Source organism: Miscanthus floridulus, chromosome 13 (genome assembly GCF_019320115.1).
Source record: "Miscanthus floridulus cultivar M001 chromosome 13, ASM1932011v1, whole genome shotgun sequence".
NCBI lineage: Eukaryota > Viridiplantae > Streptophyta > Magnoliopsida > Poales > Poaceae > Miscanthus > Miscanthus floridulus.
In genome coordinates this window covers 82,428,581-82,442,395 of record NC_089592.1, presented here as the reverse complement: position 1 = coordinate 82,442,395, position 13,815 = coordinate 82,428,581, and the positions used below count along the sequence as shown (strand labels likewise).

The 13,815-nt window shown below is 42.5% G+C and overlaps 2 protein-coding genes across 2 annotated transcripts in view; one reads left to right on the top strand and one right to left on the bottom strand.

Annotated features, from left to right (window-relative positions):
- LOC136500890 (uncharacterized) overlaps positions 1-13,815 on the top strand; it is a 72,238-nt gene that overhangs the window by 33,946 nt on the left and 24,477 nt on the right. The window lies entirely within an intron of this gene.
- Positions 6,808-12,514, bottom strand: LOC136502031 (methyl-CpG-binding domain-containing protein 2-like). The gene is made up of 5 exons (XM_066497511.1): positions 12,253-12,514; positions 9,435-9,971; positions 8,974-9,027; positions 8,670-8,836; positions 6,808-7,328 (listed from the first exon to the last, which is right to left on the bottom strand). Exons 2-5 carry the CDS (start codon positions 9,956-9,958, stop codon positions 7,177-7,179), a joined length of 897 nt encoding a protein of 298 aa, XP_066353608.1. The 5' UTR covers positions 9,959-9,971; positions 12,253-12,514; the 3' UTR covers positions 6,808-7,176.

Here is a 13,815-nt window from a genome sequence, read left to right as displayed (position 1 = left end):
TAAAGAAGGAGACGTCTGGCTTTTTCCTATTGAGCAACTCATAAGGTGTCTTGTCAAGAAACTTTTGAAGGAATAGGCGGTTGGATGCATAGCAAGCGGTGTTGATAGCTTCCGCCCATAGAGCTTCGGAAGTGTTGTACTCATCAAGCATTGTTCTTGCAAGAGTCATCAATGTCCGGTTCTTTCTCTCAACTACACCATTTTGTTGAGGAGTATATGTTGCGGAGACCTCATGCTTGATTCCAACTTCATCACAATAGGCTTCTATGTTTGTGTTGTCAAATTCTTTACTGTTGTCACTCCTAATCTTCTTGAGCTTCACTTCAAACTCATTTTGTGTTCTCTTGGCAAACTTCTTGAAGCATGATGCAACTTTAGATTTATTATGAAGGAAGAACACCCATGTGTATCTTGAGTAGTCATCAACAATCACAAGACAATAAAGATTTTCTTCCAAACTCTTGTATGTTGTTGGTCCAAATAAGTCCATGTGAAGGAGCTCTAGCACTCTTTTGGTTGACATGGAAGCTTTTGTAGAATGAGTATTTGCAACTTGCTTGTCGGCTTGACATGCACTACAAAGCTTGTCCTTCTCAAACTTCACATCCTTCAACCCTCTCACCAAATCATTCTTCATTAGATTCTTAAGTGAGCTCATCCCAACATGAGCAAGTCTTCTATGCCATAGCCACCCAAGTGTTGTTTTGGTGAATAGGCAAGTCTTCAAATTAGCATCTTCAGAGGTGAAATCTACTAGATATAGGTTATTGTATCTAAATCCCTTGAATATCACTTGATCATTATCTTTCTTGGATACAACTACTTCCTTCTCGGTAAGTAGGTATTGAAAGCCAAGATCACACAATTATCCAACGGATAGCAAGTTGAAGCTCAATGAAGCAACATATAGCACATTTGAGATAGAATAATCATTTGATATTGCCACTTTGCCCAATCCTTTAACCTTGCCCTTTGAATTATCTTCAAATGTGATTCTTTCTTATCCATCTACTTCTTTATCTAGTGAGGTGAATATATGAGGATCACCGGTCATATGTTGTGTGCAACCACTATCAATTACCTAATAACTTCCACCGGTCTTATAGTTCACCTACACACAAGAGATCAAGCTTTAGGAACCCAAACTTGTTGAGGGCCCTTCACCTTCTCAACAAGTGACTTTGCTACCCAAATTTTCTTAGGCCTATTCTTGTTGGGGGTCCTAAGAACATGACTTTCATCTTTCTACTAGAATCCTTTCTAAGCATGTAATGAGCATTGAAAGCAAAAGGTCTAGCATGTTTGGGCAAGGGTTGTGGTGGTGGAGTTTGGCACTCATGGGTAAAGTGGTCTTCTTGTCTACACTCAAAACACTTCTTTGGCTTTGGCTTTTGTTGTTGTTGATGAGCTTGAGCCTTCTTCTCTTTATTTGCCATGTACCCAATGTCACTTCTATCCATCTTCATGACGGTGTTCATTAGTAGCTCACTGTGAAGATGCTTGCCTCTTGTGAACTCGCTCAATCCAATCTTGAGATGCTCTTTCTCCAACTTGAGCTTCTTGTTCTCTTCCTTGAGTGCATCATTATTTTTCTCTTCCTTGAGCTTCTTGTTCTCTTCTTTGAGCTTCTCATTCTCTAGAATCAAATCACCATCATGATTAAGAGTTTCTAGCACTATAGTGTTGGTGGTTTTGAGCTCTTCAAGATCTTTCTTGAGCTTTTCGTTGTCATTCTTGAGCTTGACAAACTCATCATAATTATTAGTCTCAACCACTTGCTTGCCCTTGCTACTAGAACTTTGCTCAATGCTCTCAATGATCAAATCATCACATGATGTAGCTATATCAATCTTAACAACATCGTTAGTAGCATCATGTGGCTCATTGGATAAAAATTCTTGAGTAATGACAAGATTATCATGATTAATCTTAAGAGTGGTATTTCTTCTTTTAGCATATTATTGCTAGTGATGAGCTCATTGTGTATCCTCTCAAGTTTATCATGTTTATCTTTAAGCTCTTTCTTAGAAGATTTAAGCTCCTTGAGTTTGGATATCATAGCATCATTTGTTTCTCTAAGCTCAACACTAGCCTTTTTGGCTATATCACATTTAGCTAAAAGAGAATCATTCTTAACTTCTAGCTTGTCATTCTTAGCTCTAGTCTTTCTAATGATCTTAGTATATTGATTTAGCAATTTAACAAGATCATCATAGGAAGGTGTTTCATATTCATCATCATCACTGTCACTATCATCATTATTAGCATGATCATCACCACTACTATCATCATCATTTGATATCTTGCGTTCACCTTTGGCCATAAGGCATAGGTGTGTAGAGGATGATGGAGGTGGTGTCGGTGAAGATGATGAAGAGTCAATCACAATGACGGCCACCTTCTCATTAATTATCACTATCATCATCGGATGAGCAACTTGATAAATCAATGTTCGTGAGCCAATCACCGACGGTGTATGCCTTCCCATTCTTCTTCTTCTTGCCATCTTTCTTCTTGTATGGCTGATTCTTCTTCTTCTCATCTTCATCTTCATTGCTTGAGTCATCTTTCTTGCCCTTGTACTTGTTCTTATACTTGTCTTTCTTGGGCTTAGTGCATTGATGTGCTAGATGGCCAAGTTCTCCACAATTGTAGCAATCCATCTCCAAGATTAGCTTCCTTCTTGTGCTAGTGAAAAACTTCTTTTTCTTGCCATCAAACTTGATGCCACTCTTGTTAAGCTTCTTTAGCATCTTGGCGGTTTTTCTCACCATGAGAGCAAGACTTGCAACATCAATTTCATCATCACTTGAGCTCTCATACTCAAGCCTTGCTTTGCCCTTCTCTTGGCTAGCTTTGAATGCTAAGTCCTTGTCTTTCTTCTTAGTAGAGGATGAGCCATCTTGTGGTGTGATGTGCATGTACATCTCATGAACATTGATCTTTCTCAAGATTTGTGTTGGTGTAGCGGTGGAAAGATCACCTTGATGAAGCACGGTCACAATATGCCTAGATTTGTCAATGGGGAGGATACTCAAGATTTTTCTTACAACGTCAGATGGTTGCATTTGAGTAAGTCCAAGCCCATTAACTTCCTCTACAAGAACATTCAAGTGTGAGTATATTTTTATTAGCACTCTCTTTAGGAAGCATCTCAAATGAATTTAGCTTTTTCATGACAAGATGATAGTGTTCCTCATGCTCACTCTTTGTTCCCTTATGGAGCGCACAAATATCCGACCATAGAGCATGGGAGTCTTTGTGGTTCCTCACCCGATTAAACACATCTTTACAAAGGCCTCTAAAGATGGTGTTTCTAGCCTTTGCATTCCATTTTTTGTAATTGACCTCATCGCCTTGTAGGTCCGTGGGATCCCGAGGTTTTGGGAATCCTTGTGAGGCAGCTCTAAGTATACCAATATCTAGAGCTTCTAAATACGCCTCCATGCGGATTTTCCAATAAGGAAAATCATCCCCCTCAAAGATAGGAGGAGGTCCATCCTCGTGAGATATCTTTCTCTAGACGGTTAAGTCTAATTTCATGAGCATGAGGCTTTAATACCAATTGAAAGGATCAAGATGCCCAAGAGGGGGGGTGAATTGGGCTAATTCTAAATTTCTTTGTAATAATTAAACCCTACGGTTAGTCCAACTTCACCCCTTGTGCCTAGAAAGTGTTTCTAATGTTCTGTCACACAAAAAGTCTTGAAACCTAAGTTCCAATCCTACTCTAGCATGGTAATTCTATGAATGTAAAGACAAGAATTGAATTGCTCAAAGTAAAGAGAGAAGGAGGAACGCGGCGATGTTTTGCCGAGGTAACGTAGAGTCGTCACTCCCCACTAGTCCTCGTTGGAGCACCCGTGCAACGGTGTAGCTCCCCCTTGATCTGCGCAAGGATTAAGTGCTCTCTACGGGTTGATTCTTTGACACTCCATCGTGGTGAATCACCCACAACCGCTCACAACTTGAGTTGGGTCATCCACAAGCTCCGTCGGATGATCACCAAGCTCCCAATCACCACCAAGCTATCTAGGTGATGGCGATCACCAAGAGTAACAAGCACGAACTCTCACTTGACCACGACAAGCCTAATGAGAAGGGTGGATGCACACTTTGCTACTCTTGCTTTCACTAATGAGGTCTCTCTTTTGGATTCTCAAATCTCAATCGCCTCACTAGGACTTTGCTCTTCTTAGCACTCTCAATGGTGTTTCTCAGCTGTTGGAATGAGCAAAAGTACCCCCTCACACGAATGGAGGAAGTATTTATACACCCCGTTAAAAACGAACCGTTATGTGCCTCTGCAGGGTGACTGGATGCTCCGATCATGTTGACCAGACACTCCGGTCAGTTCACCCCAAGACCCAGTGTTTAAGTTATGACCGGATGCGTCCAGTCATGATTTTCCCTCTCTGGAACCTTACTGGAGTCGACCGGACGCTGGCACCTAGCGTCCGGTCGCTCACCTCTCAGCGTCCGGTCGCACCAGACAATTTCACCTTGATCAAATGAACTGACCGGACTCTGCGCCAGCGTCCGGTCAGCATTTGACCCTCCATTCACTTCCATCTCGCAATCAAATGTGAATGAAGTTTGCTCCAATTGATCTAAGGGTTGTTTTAGAGCTACCTAGTGCTAGATTTAGCAAGTGTGCACCACACCTAACCCACTAGACTCACCTAGGTCAAGCCACCCGTCCATACCCCTCTTAATAGTACGACCAAAGGAAAAACAAAGTCCTAAACTACTCTAAGTGTCTCTCCAACTCCAAACGACACTTAGAACTAGTCCATCCTTAACCTTGTCGTCCATCCTTTGAAAACCAAAATGATTTTCATCGTAGGGGCATGACAACCATGATTGCTCAATCAATTTCCATTACCATGACCTAACTTAATTGCCTCTTCAAAACATATGTTAGTCATAGTAATTACGTATTGTCATTAATCACCGAAATCCAACTAGGGGCCTAGATGCTTTCAAAGGGGACGTATGTTGGTGCCACATTGTCGTACTCCGAGGACGTCCATGAGCTTGACCCATTAGGAGAGCGCGGCCTCCAGTCCTCATAGCCAGACATATGGATGAGGATGACCTTATCGATAGCTCGCCTAGTCGGTGACGTGGATGGGATGCATATCGGAGTGGGAGGCCGTTGACCTTCATAGCCTGCCTGCCCTAGTCGCGAACATATGGTAAACTCTAGGGACCTTGGAAGCTCATTCGGGTCCTCCATCCACACCCAACAGGTGAGGAAATCAGTATAGTCTCGTATCAAGGTGAAAGCCCTAGTTTGGTTTTGGCTAATTGAGACAACCTAGTGGACAAACCATCTACTCTAAGTGATTTGATGGAGATAGATTGGTTCACATCCAAGGTGGAGTAAGATGGCACTCAAGGTGATGGAGATGGCCACGTGATGTTGATCAAGTGCTCCAACTTGAAAAGAGAAGGAGGAAAGCTAAACCCACCATGGAGGCAAGGCAAAGGTATAAGCTAGGCTTTTGTTTTGTTGGTCAAGACGCATAGAGTGCATGATCGGGTTTAGGATAAATAGCCGTACTATGAAGAGGGGAAAACTCATGGTAATTGCGGTGATCAAGTGCTACTAGGTGAACTAACTCCTTGCATTTGTATTAGCACCTAGTGAGTGTTAACAACCCTTGAAAATGATTGTGAAAAAATGCTAACACACGTGCACAAGTGTTTGTGACACTTTGGTGTTGGCACATGAGAGCAAGGGTTGAAAGTTGCGCTTGAAAAGAGTGAAGAAGGGGCGTCGGACCAGTCGAACCGGTCCCCCTAACAACACAGTGAAACAGAGTGACACCGAATGGGGGTGCAGCGCACCCAACCCCCAGATCCGCAAGCTCCGCATCAGAGGTGGTTGCGGTGGTGGCTTCGATGTCGTTGGTGCTATCGCTGTCTCTCCAGTCCACGAGCTCCACCTCGTCATCATCAGCAGGCGAGGGGGCAGATCTAGAGGGCGCTGGGCGAAGAGGCCATCTGAGGAGGGGGTGGCGGGAGGCTTAGGGGTGGACACCGGCGCCAGGGAGGTCGCCGAGGGAGGGGGAGGTGGGGGCTCTCTATCACCAGGGCACTCAACCATTGACTCTGTTTTCTCTCCCTGTTTTGTCCATTTTTGTTTTGTTTGTACAGAGATGACAGAATCAATAGTCATGGTTGAGGCCCCTCATAATGACTTCATCACAGATCAACGTCTAGAGAGGCACATTCGTGTCAGGAGTTTCACCTGTGATGAGGTGTGCGCGGCGACACATGGCTTCGAAGTAGACCGTTTCCGGGGACACGGTTTGCGAAGAAAGTTAAAAAAAAAATAAACAAAGACAAATGTGCAATATCTAAAACAAGCAATATATAGAGAGAGTAATAGACATATCATGCTATCTGAGTTTCTAGCACTGCAGCTAATGTTGCGCACTTCATATGTTGCTAGGTTTCTGTAAACCAATAGGGAGAAGGCTTTTATTTTGCTCGGTCCATCATCTATGGGACAACTGATGCTATCATACCCATACTGTCATTACGAGTTGCTTTGCTTGCCCTGTTCTCTGTCAACTAAGTATAAGTTTGCATGGACGAAAGATGCTATCCTATCCTCTTGTTATTTTGTTTTGTTCAGTCTGTGAACCATTGATGTCAACATGTGTGTGCGCGTGACACATGTCCATGGATTTGTGTATGTGCGTGTGTGTGAGACACATGTCAATGGACACTGTAACTTGCAAGCATCCACAACAACACATAAAGTTAAACTGTAACCACGGCAACAATAGATGACCAATAATTCCAAATCTTAAACCTTATCACTTCGACGACACGTTCTTGTCGATTGTCGTCCAAAAATTTCAGTTTCATCTGACCATGACTAGCAATCTGGCACCCAGCAGCAGCAGCTACGGTACAACACATACACAACACATACACGTTGTCATAGAGGTGTTTAAGTAGCAGCCGATCGAAAGCAACACAAGCCTACCTGATCCCGACGGACCCAAACCAACGAACCAATAAAACAGCACGAACACAGCAGCTACCTAGCTATGGGGACTACGTTCTGCAATCCTTGTAGGAGCATCGTCTATAGTTTTGTATCATTCTAACACCAACCACCAAAAAGATTATCCTGGGCTCGCCGAATGCAGGTTTGGGCTAAGCAGCTGGTGCAGGCGGCGGGCTCTCAGGCTCCGGCGGTTCAGACGATGACTGCACCACTTGAGTCTGATCTCCACTGTAGAGGACCAGCTGCATGTTGTTCTCCGGGTTGTCATCCGCCAGTGGAAGTGCCCAGGAGATGGGTTGCACTGAACCAAGAAACAAAACATGGGATCAGATGAGAATAACGAGCAAGCTTCAATTGATGTCGAAATACTAGCCCATGTTAGAGGCCATATGTTTGGAGTGAGGACAAAAATGTCTATATGGTTGGAGCGAGGACACAAGTGTCCCAGGCACAACTGTAATATGAACAGCCAATTGTATGGATGTAGCTGCAACACAAATGTGCAGAATCTATGACACATCAACCAATTGCCGAGTAACTTCGCACCAGAATTCTGGTGCTTACTAGAAAATACAAACATCTAGATAGCTACTACTATCCACTAGGAAGATGTCAATCTAACCATGCAGCAATAGGCACATCCCAAACATGCCAGGAGGTTGCTATATTTCAGGTGCCTGAATTTTCAGGCAACAATCTTAGACAACCAACTAGTACAACTAAAAGGACAACTCACATGAGATAATTCATAATTTTTTATAGTCAAACAATGGAAAAAAAAATAGATGTTGCCTGAACAACAACAAAAAATCAAGCACCTGAAATAGAGAACTGCTCCGGTACTCCTCTTTCTAAAACTTGCACGGATCTCAAAGCAGCTCATCTAATTAATAAAATATTTTTTAATTATTTTCATCTGGGTCACGCCTGCGCCTGGCCCATCCGAACCCAGGCTATCTCCAGTCCAAACTCCATATTTCTTTTCCTACTAGTGCGCTAGAACCGCCGTGAGAGGGTACCATCATCGTCGCCGCTGGTGCTGGAGAAGTGGAGAGGAGCATGTCGTCTCGGTGTCAGGGCCATGGAGGAGGATGGCGCGGACCTAGGCGACACACATGATAGGAGCGGCATCGTCTCGTCATCGGGACATAGAGCAGAATGCGCTGGAGTTGGATGTATGTAATGCCGCACAGACGCGTGCTTCCTGATTTGGTCAGGCACACCATCCTAATGGGAGGCTGAAGGCTGAACGACGAGAGCTAGATGTTTGATAGGACGGTGCAGAGGACGGCGCGGGCTTCGGCGACGAGCCGGGCGGTGACGGCCAGGGTGTGGACAAGTTTCAATACTGCGTCGGTCTCCTTCAACGAGGAAATCAAACGAGCAGGCATCGAACAAAGGGGGATCTGAGAGATATTACTTTGGATTTGGGTGAGGACTGGACACTCGCTGGGCTTGGACGGGTCAGGCCCGAGAGAAAAATAATTAATAAGGAATAATTGGCTAGATGGGCTGCTTTAAGATTCGTGTATTTTTTAGAAAGAGGAGTATTGGAGCAGTTCCCCCTGAAATATAGGAGAAGTGAAAAGGGAGACTAGAAAACATTAAATGTAGGATGCTCAATTTATGTAATATACATTACCTTCTTCCGGTAGGAGAAGCTTAGTTGACCCTGTTGGTGTAACACCACTTTGGCTTGTCTGGGAACGCTTCCTAACATAGTCCTTTTGTAGTGGTGCAGGTGACTGGAATGAAAAATGAGATAACTTTACACCGTGTGCAGCACATTCTGGATGCTCTTTAAGGTACCTATCCAAGCATGGAGTTCGAAGAATTAGAGAAAAATTTCGATCAGACAACTACATGCATGTAAAACTGAACTTGAGCAACAATATGCTTTAAGTGAAGAGATTGAAGCAAGAGTTGACCAAAGGAACTTGACATACTTCTCCACTTCCTTACTTGATCTCAGTTGTGTTCCTGTAGGGGACCAATAGTACCTGAAAGCATGAATACAATGTTGATATGCGCACTACCATATTTATCCAAGATGCCAGTGCTAGAACACCATGCAGCATGATATTAATATCAATATGGGTGATTGACTACAGTAAACAACACTAGCTGAAGGAGAACTGTTTTGTATGATATTAAACTAAAACACCAATTTTCCCATTTCTTTAAACAATTAAAACTTAGATTTTTCTTTCTTCATTTGTTCGCTGCCATGGACTATGAACTTAGATCATAGGTTAGACGTCAGCCAGAGGAAAGATAACAGATAGCACACAAGTATGCGTACAAGTTCATAAGATTGGACATATGTAACAACTACAATGCCATTTGCTCAGAGATAAGTGGTCAAACTAGGAAGGATTTAAGGTTCGGCGAGAAAAATGTTACTCACACATCAGCAAATTTGGTGCTTCCTTCACCTCTTATCTTAATCAACCTTTCCCATCCTTGAGGGGCCCGTGGGATGTTAGGTTTATCAATTGCCCAAAGCTTACCACTGTCCTGAGATACATCTGATGGGTCATCACATGTCACATCAGGCTTCCACTCACGGGCTTTCTCACAGACAAAAGGATCCTCTAGAGCTTGCTCTCGAATTTCTTCGTACTTCTCTTTTGTTGAAATAAGTCTCCATTTCTGACATTTAGCACATTGAGCAGCAAAGGCTCCAATTTGCTTTCCCAATGCACGCTTTCGTTTCTCTGATGGTTTTGCTGGTACAATTGAGAGATGGCTTGCACTCTGTTCATCTCTTCCCCTATCACTTTTGTCATTCTTATAGATGACTACTTGCTGAGATGCATCATCACATTGGTCACCATCTTTATCAGATAATGTTTTCTGTCTCTTCCCAGATGGTGGAGATACAGAGTTCTCAGTGGGACTGATCATAGAATTTTCTGGTTTGGACTCCATATTTTTTAAGGACCTGTTGAAAGGATAGTAAATAAAATTTAACGTTAGAAGGTAAATGATAGCTTCATATCATAATATAACGATACATAAGCATAATATCTTCAGTACAAAGATAGCTACATATTTCGTGTGTGTGTGTGTGTGTGGTACATAGTTGTGTGGTGTGTGTCCTGTTCCAGTACCCAAAATCTAGGGAATTGTAACCATTGAACAAGTCAATGTTGAGCCTCTTAGAAGTATGATAATATAGTCTACACCTTGGACTAAAGCATTTGGATTTGGAATTTGGAGAAAGCATCCAGACAAAACAGAATTTACAGAAGGGATACTTTCAAACTGGGATTTCTGAGACAAGCCTAAAATTCTGAAAGATCCCTAAGGTAAACAGATTTAATGTAAGTGGAAAAGTGATCAAATACTTCTTTTTTAGCTAGATACACAATAGTGCAACTAAAAACTACAGAAGGGAAACAATACAATAATGGGCATACACAGCAGATTACCTAAAAAACATTCATTGTAAATCTTGGATTTAATGTACCTAGAATACTGGAAACCAAGTTCTCAAATGTCAAAACTATAGTATACACTCAAAAAGCCAACAGCAGAACAACCATTCCAAGTTGACAACAGAATTCTACAGAGCATTTTATAGAAGGCCATTGCTAATAAATTCTCTATGGTATGTTAAAAAAAGCATCTGCATAACACATGGATCAACCAGTATTTTTCACATACTTTTCGTTTTGGCTGTATAAGATTAGTTACTGTGCTGTATAAATCTCCATCTTGTACAGCTAACTGAGGTGGTGCAACATCCTACGATCAGAAAGGTAGATATCACCATAGAAGCCAACACCTCCTTAGTAATGACAGGGCCCAACCAATCAGGTTCACCAAAGTCCTTTTCTCCAAACAAGGTATTTCTCAAACCAAAATGGAAGGTTGTACATCAAGTTCAGTTTGGTTTAGCACGAATTCCAAGCATTTAACAACTGAACTAAGTAGCACTAACTCAATTACAAAGATTCCTCAGCTTGACTCCAGGATATCATTTGCAATAAAAATATTTATGAACATAGTTCCTCATTAGTACGTTTAGGGAATTGCCAATTGGATCCTGTTACAATAAGGTATCGCATAACTTCCTAACATGTAACATTTAAACTAAGTAGAGTTAATGCAGCAAATACCAAAACCCCAAGGCTAGATACAATCTATCATTAGCATTAGAAGCACAGCATTAAGTTGACAAACCTAAGTCAGCATTCCAATAGCATTAAGTTAATGAGAAATGTTATGAAGCTAATATTTCTTGCTTCTTGCAAGCCTGTGAACCACTTTCTTCAGACTTGAACTTGTCTGGACTTAATGTGTTTCAGACACATAACACATTCTGTCCAGTAGCTATGTTCAAAATGGCAGGGCGAACTGTTAATGTTTTGACCACAAACTTTTTATGGAGCCTTCTTTCTATAATAAAAGCTGACCCCGGAGAGTTTCCCCTCGTCCAAAAAAAAACAGCATTCCAATACTATAACACATGACTCTGGAATCCAAACAGTACAAGGCTAGTCCAACCAACAACGGAAATCGTGATTCTCGAACCGTATGTGTTCTCAGGCTTGCAAGACATGAACCGAGGTGTTGTCTACCTCTAATATCCTAAACTAAAATCTAGAATGTCACCAAAATCCAAGGATTTAGGCATGTAAATATGCCAGGCACAAATCTGTGGCCTTCTTGTTAGCAACAAGAGAAGCAACTCTCTGATTCCTACGTCTGGAATGCGAAAAATGACAAAATCGCCAAACCGCACATACATCAGCACAGACTCTATCTAACAATCGATATCGAGCAACGCTAACACGAAACTCGACCAGCAGGAAATCACCGGAATTCTAACCACACGAACAAGCTTTTATTCAGTTCTTCTGTAAACATGCCAAGCACAAATCTGTGGCATTCTTGTTAGCAACAAGAGAAGCAACTCTCTGATACCTACGCTTGGAATGTGAAAACAACACAATCGCCAAATCAGTTTCATCAAAAAACACAATCGCCAAATCTCACGTCCATACACAATCACCAATCGCACATCCACCAGCACAGACTCTACCTAACATTCAATCGAGCAAGGCTAGCACAAAAGACGAAACTCCACCAGCAGGAAATCACCGGAATTCTAAGCACACGAACAAGCTTTTATTCAGTTCTTCTGTGAGCACCGCACGCGAAATGAAATCAATACACCAACGATCGCAAAATAGAGACAAGGAGGATAGAGCGTATACTTGTAGAGCTCCCAGTAGCGGCTACGGGGCGGCCAAATGGGCTGGTCGTCGTCCTCGGGAGGCTCCGGCGGCCGCCGCGGGGGAGGAGACCGGGCGAAATGCGGGGGAGACGACTGTTCGAGGCGGCGTGCCTCGCAGGAGGCGTCGAGCCGCCGGAAGAGCTCAGCTCGGTGGGGGTCGCGTCGAGCCGTGGCGCCGGGCTGCTCGCTGGCGGACGCCGCCGCGCCCGCCTCGGCTCGCGCGCCGGGCGTTAAAGGAGGGAGAAGCCGACCGGCCTTCTCTGTCTCTCTTCTTACACTTGCAACTGTGTGCGGCGCTGACTAGTTGTTGACTGAGAAATTTTGGAGAATTTGGTGAATTTCGACTGAATTTATAGAGGGGAGATGGTGTTGGTTTTAGACCTAGTACCGCTCAGAACTCAGAAGGTTCTGGAATGTGGCCACCTACCCTAAAAAAATATTCATAATTTCCTTTTGTTGTATCCAAATTCCAAATGGCCCATTTAACAAAACTTTATTTGTAGAATAGTGCATGTATTTATATTTTATCAAAAAATTGTGAAGGAAAATGACATGGGAGGTGTGATTGCAAAACTTTACCCTAGTCATCAAACAAGGGCGCGAACTAGGGCACCATGACGCGAAATACGGAAACCAAACTACTAGAGGTCGTGAAATGTGATGCTTACCCACGTAGATCAGTTGGTTCTTAGTTTTATTTAAACCTCCAAACAAATTAACGGTCTTTGGCGCGAAAGAATAACGTTGGTTAGCAATTAACGACTTAACGTTTGTTAGCAATTAATAGAATAATAACGGTCTTTGGCGCGAAAACATCTAAAACTCGTGCGCATCAAGTATTTACATGGACCGTGTGCGCTTGTTTCTAATAACTCGCACACGGGCAGAGCAAGCATTTAAATGGACCACCAGCTTCGTGCTTTTGTTTCTAATAAAGCCATAAATATCAAGAGTATCAATATCATATCAAGAGAAATTTTCAACATATCTCGGAATTAATTTCCACATCCATGACCACACTGGTTACTCGAGAAATCTCACTATTGTTTTTTCACAAGCCAACGGCAGCATTTTTTTATTAAAAAAAAGGAAAAATGACCCAACGGTAGCTTAGCCACCAACCGTGTCCAACACAGTCGTAGGCTCGCAGCCAAAAGAAGCAAACATTTATCTCGTTGCCTCAAACGCTATGGTTGATGGACTGGCGCGCACAATAAGCATGGTCTGGCGACAGCATAGTTTTTTTTTATAAAAAAACTCTGGTGACAGCATATAGTATAAGTTTGTTTGAAAAAAAAATCTTTTTTACTGTTGAAAAAATTCTCTAGATTTTGTTTTTTAGATAATCCTAGTCTCTAGATTGAAAATTGCGCGTGACCACACTAAAAAAATGATGTCTGACTAATTCATGTAGAAAGGTGATGAGTAGTAGAAACATGAAAATATTAATCGTTGTATTTTGATGTATGCAACTTTGCTAAATACCTCATCTAGCTGTAAGAGTTGTGGGAGAAAAATGCACAAGGATTATGCGTGAGGATTA

Coding starts and splice junctions, on each gene's coding strand:
- LOC136502031 (XM_066497511.1), bottom strand. CDS start 9,958: ATGGAGTCCAAACCAGAAAATTCTATGATCAGTCCCACTGAGAACTCT. Junction 8,837..8,973: donor TCAAGTAAGGAAGTGGAGAA/GTATGTCAAGTT, acceptor ATGCTTGGATAG/GTACCTTAAAGAGCATCCAG. Junction 7,329..8,669: donor GCTTCTCCTACCGGAAGAAG/GTAATGTATATT, acceptor TTCTTGGTTCAG/TGCAACCCATCTCCTGGGCA.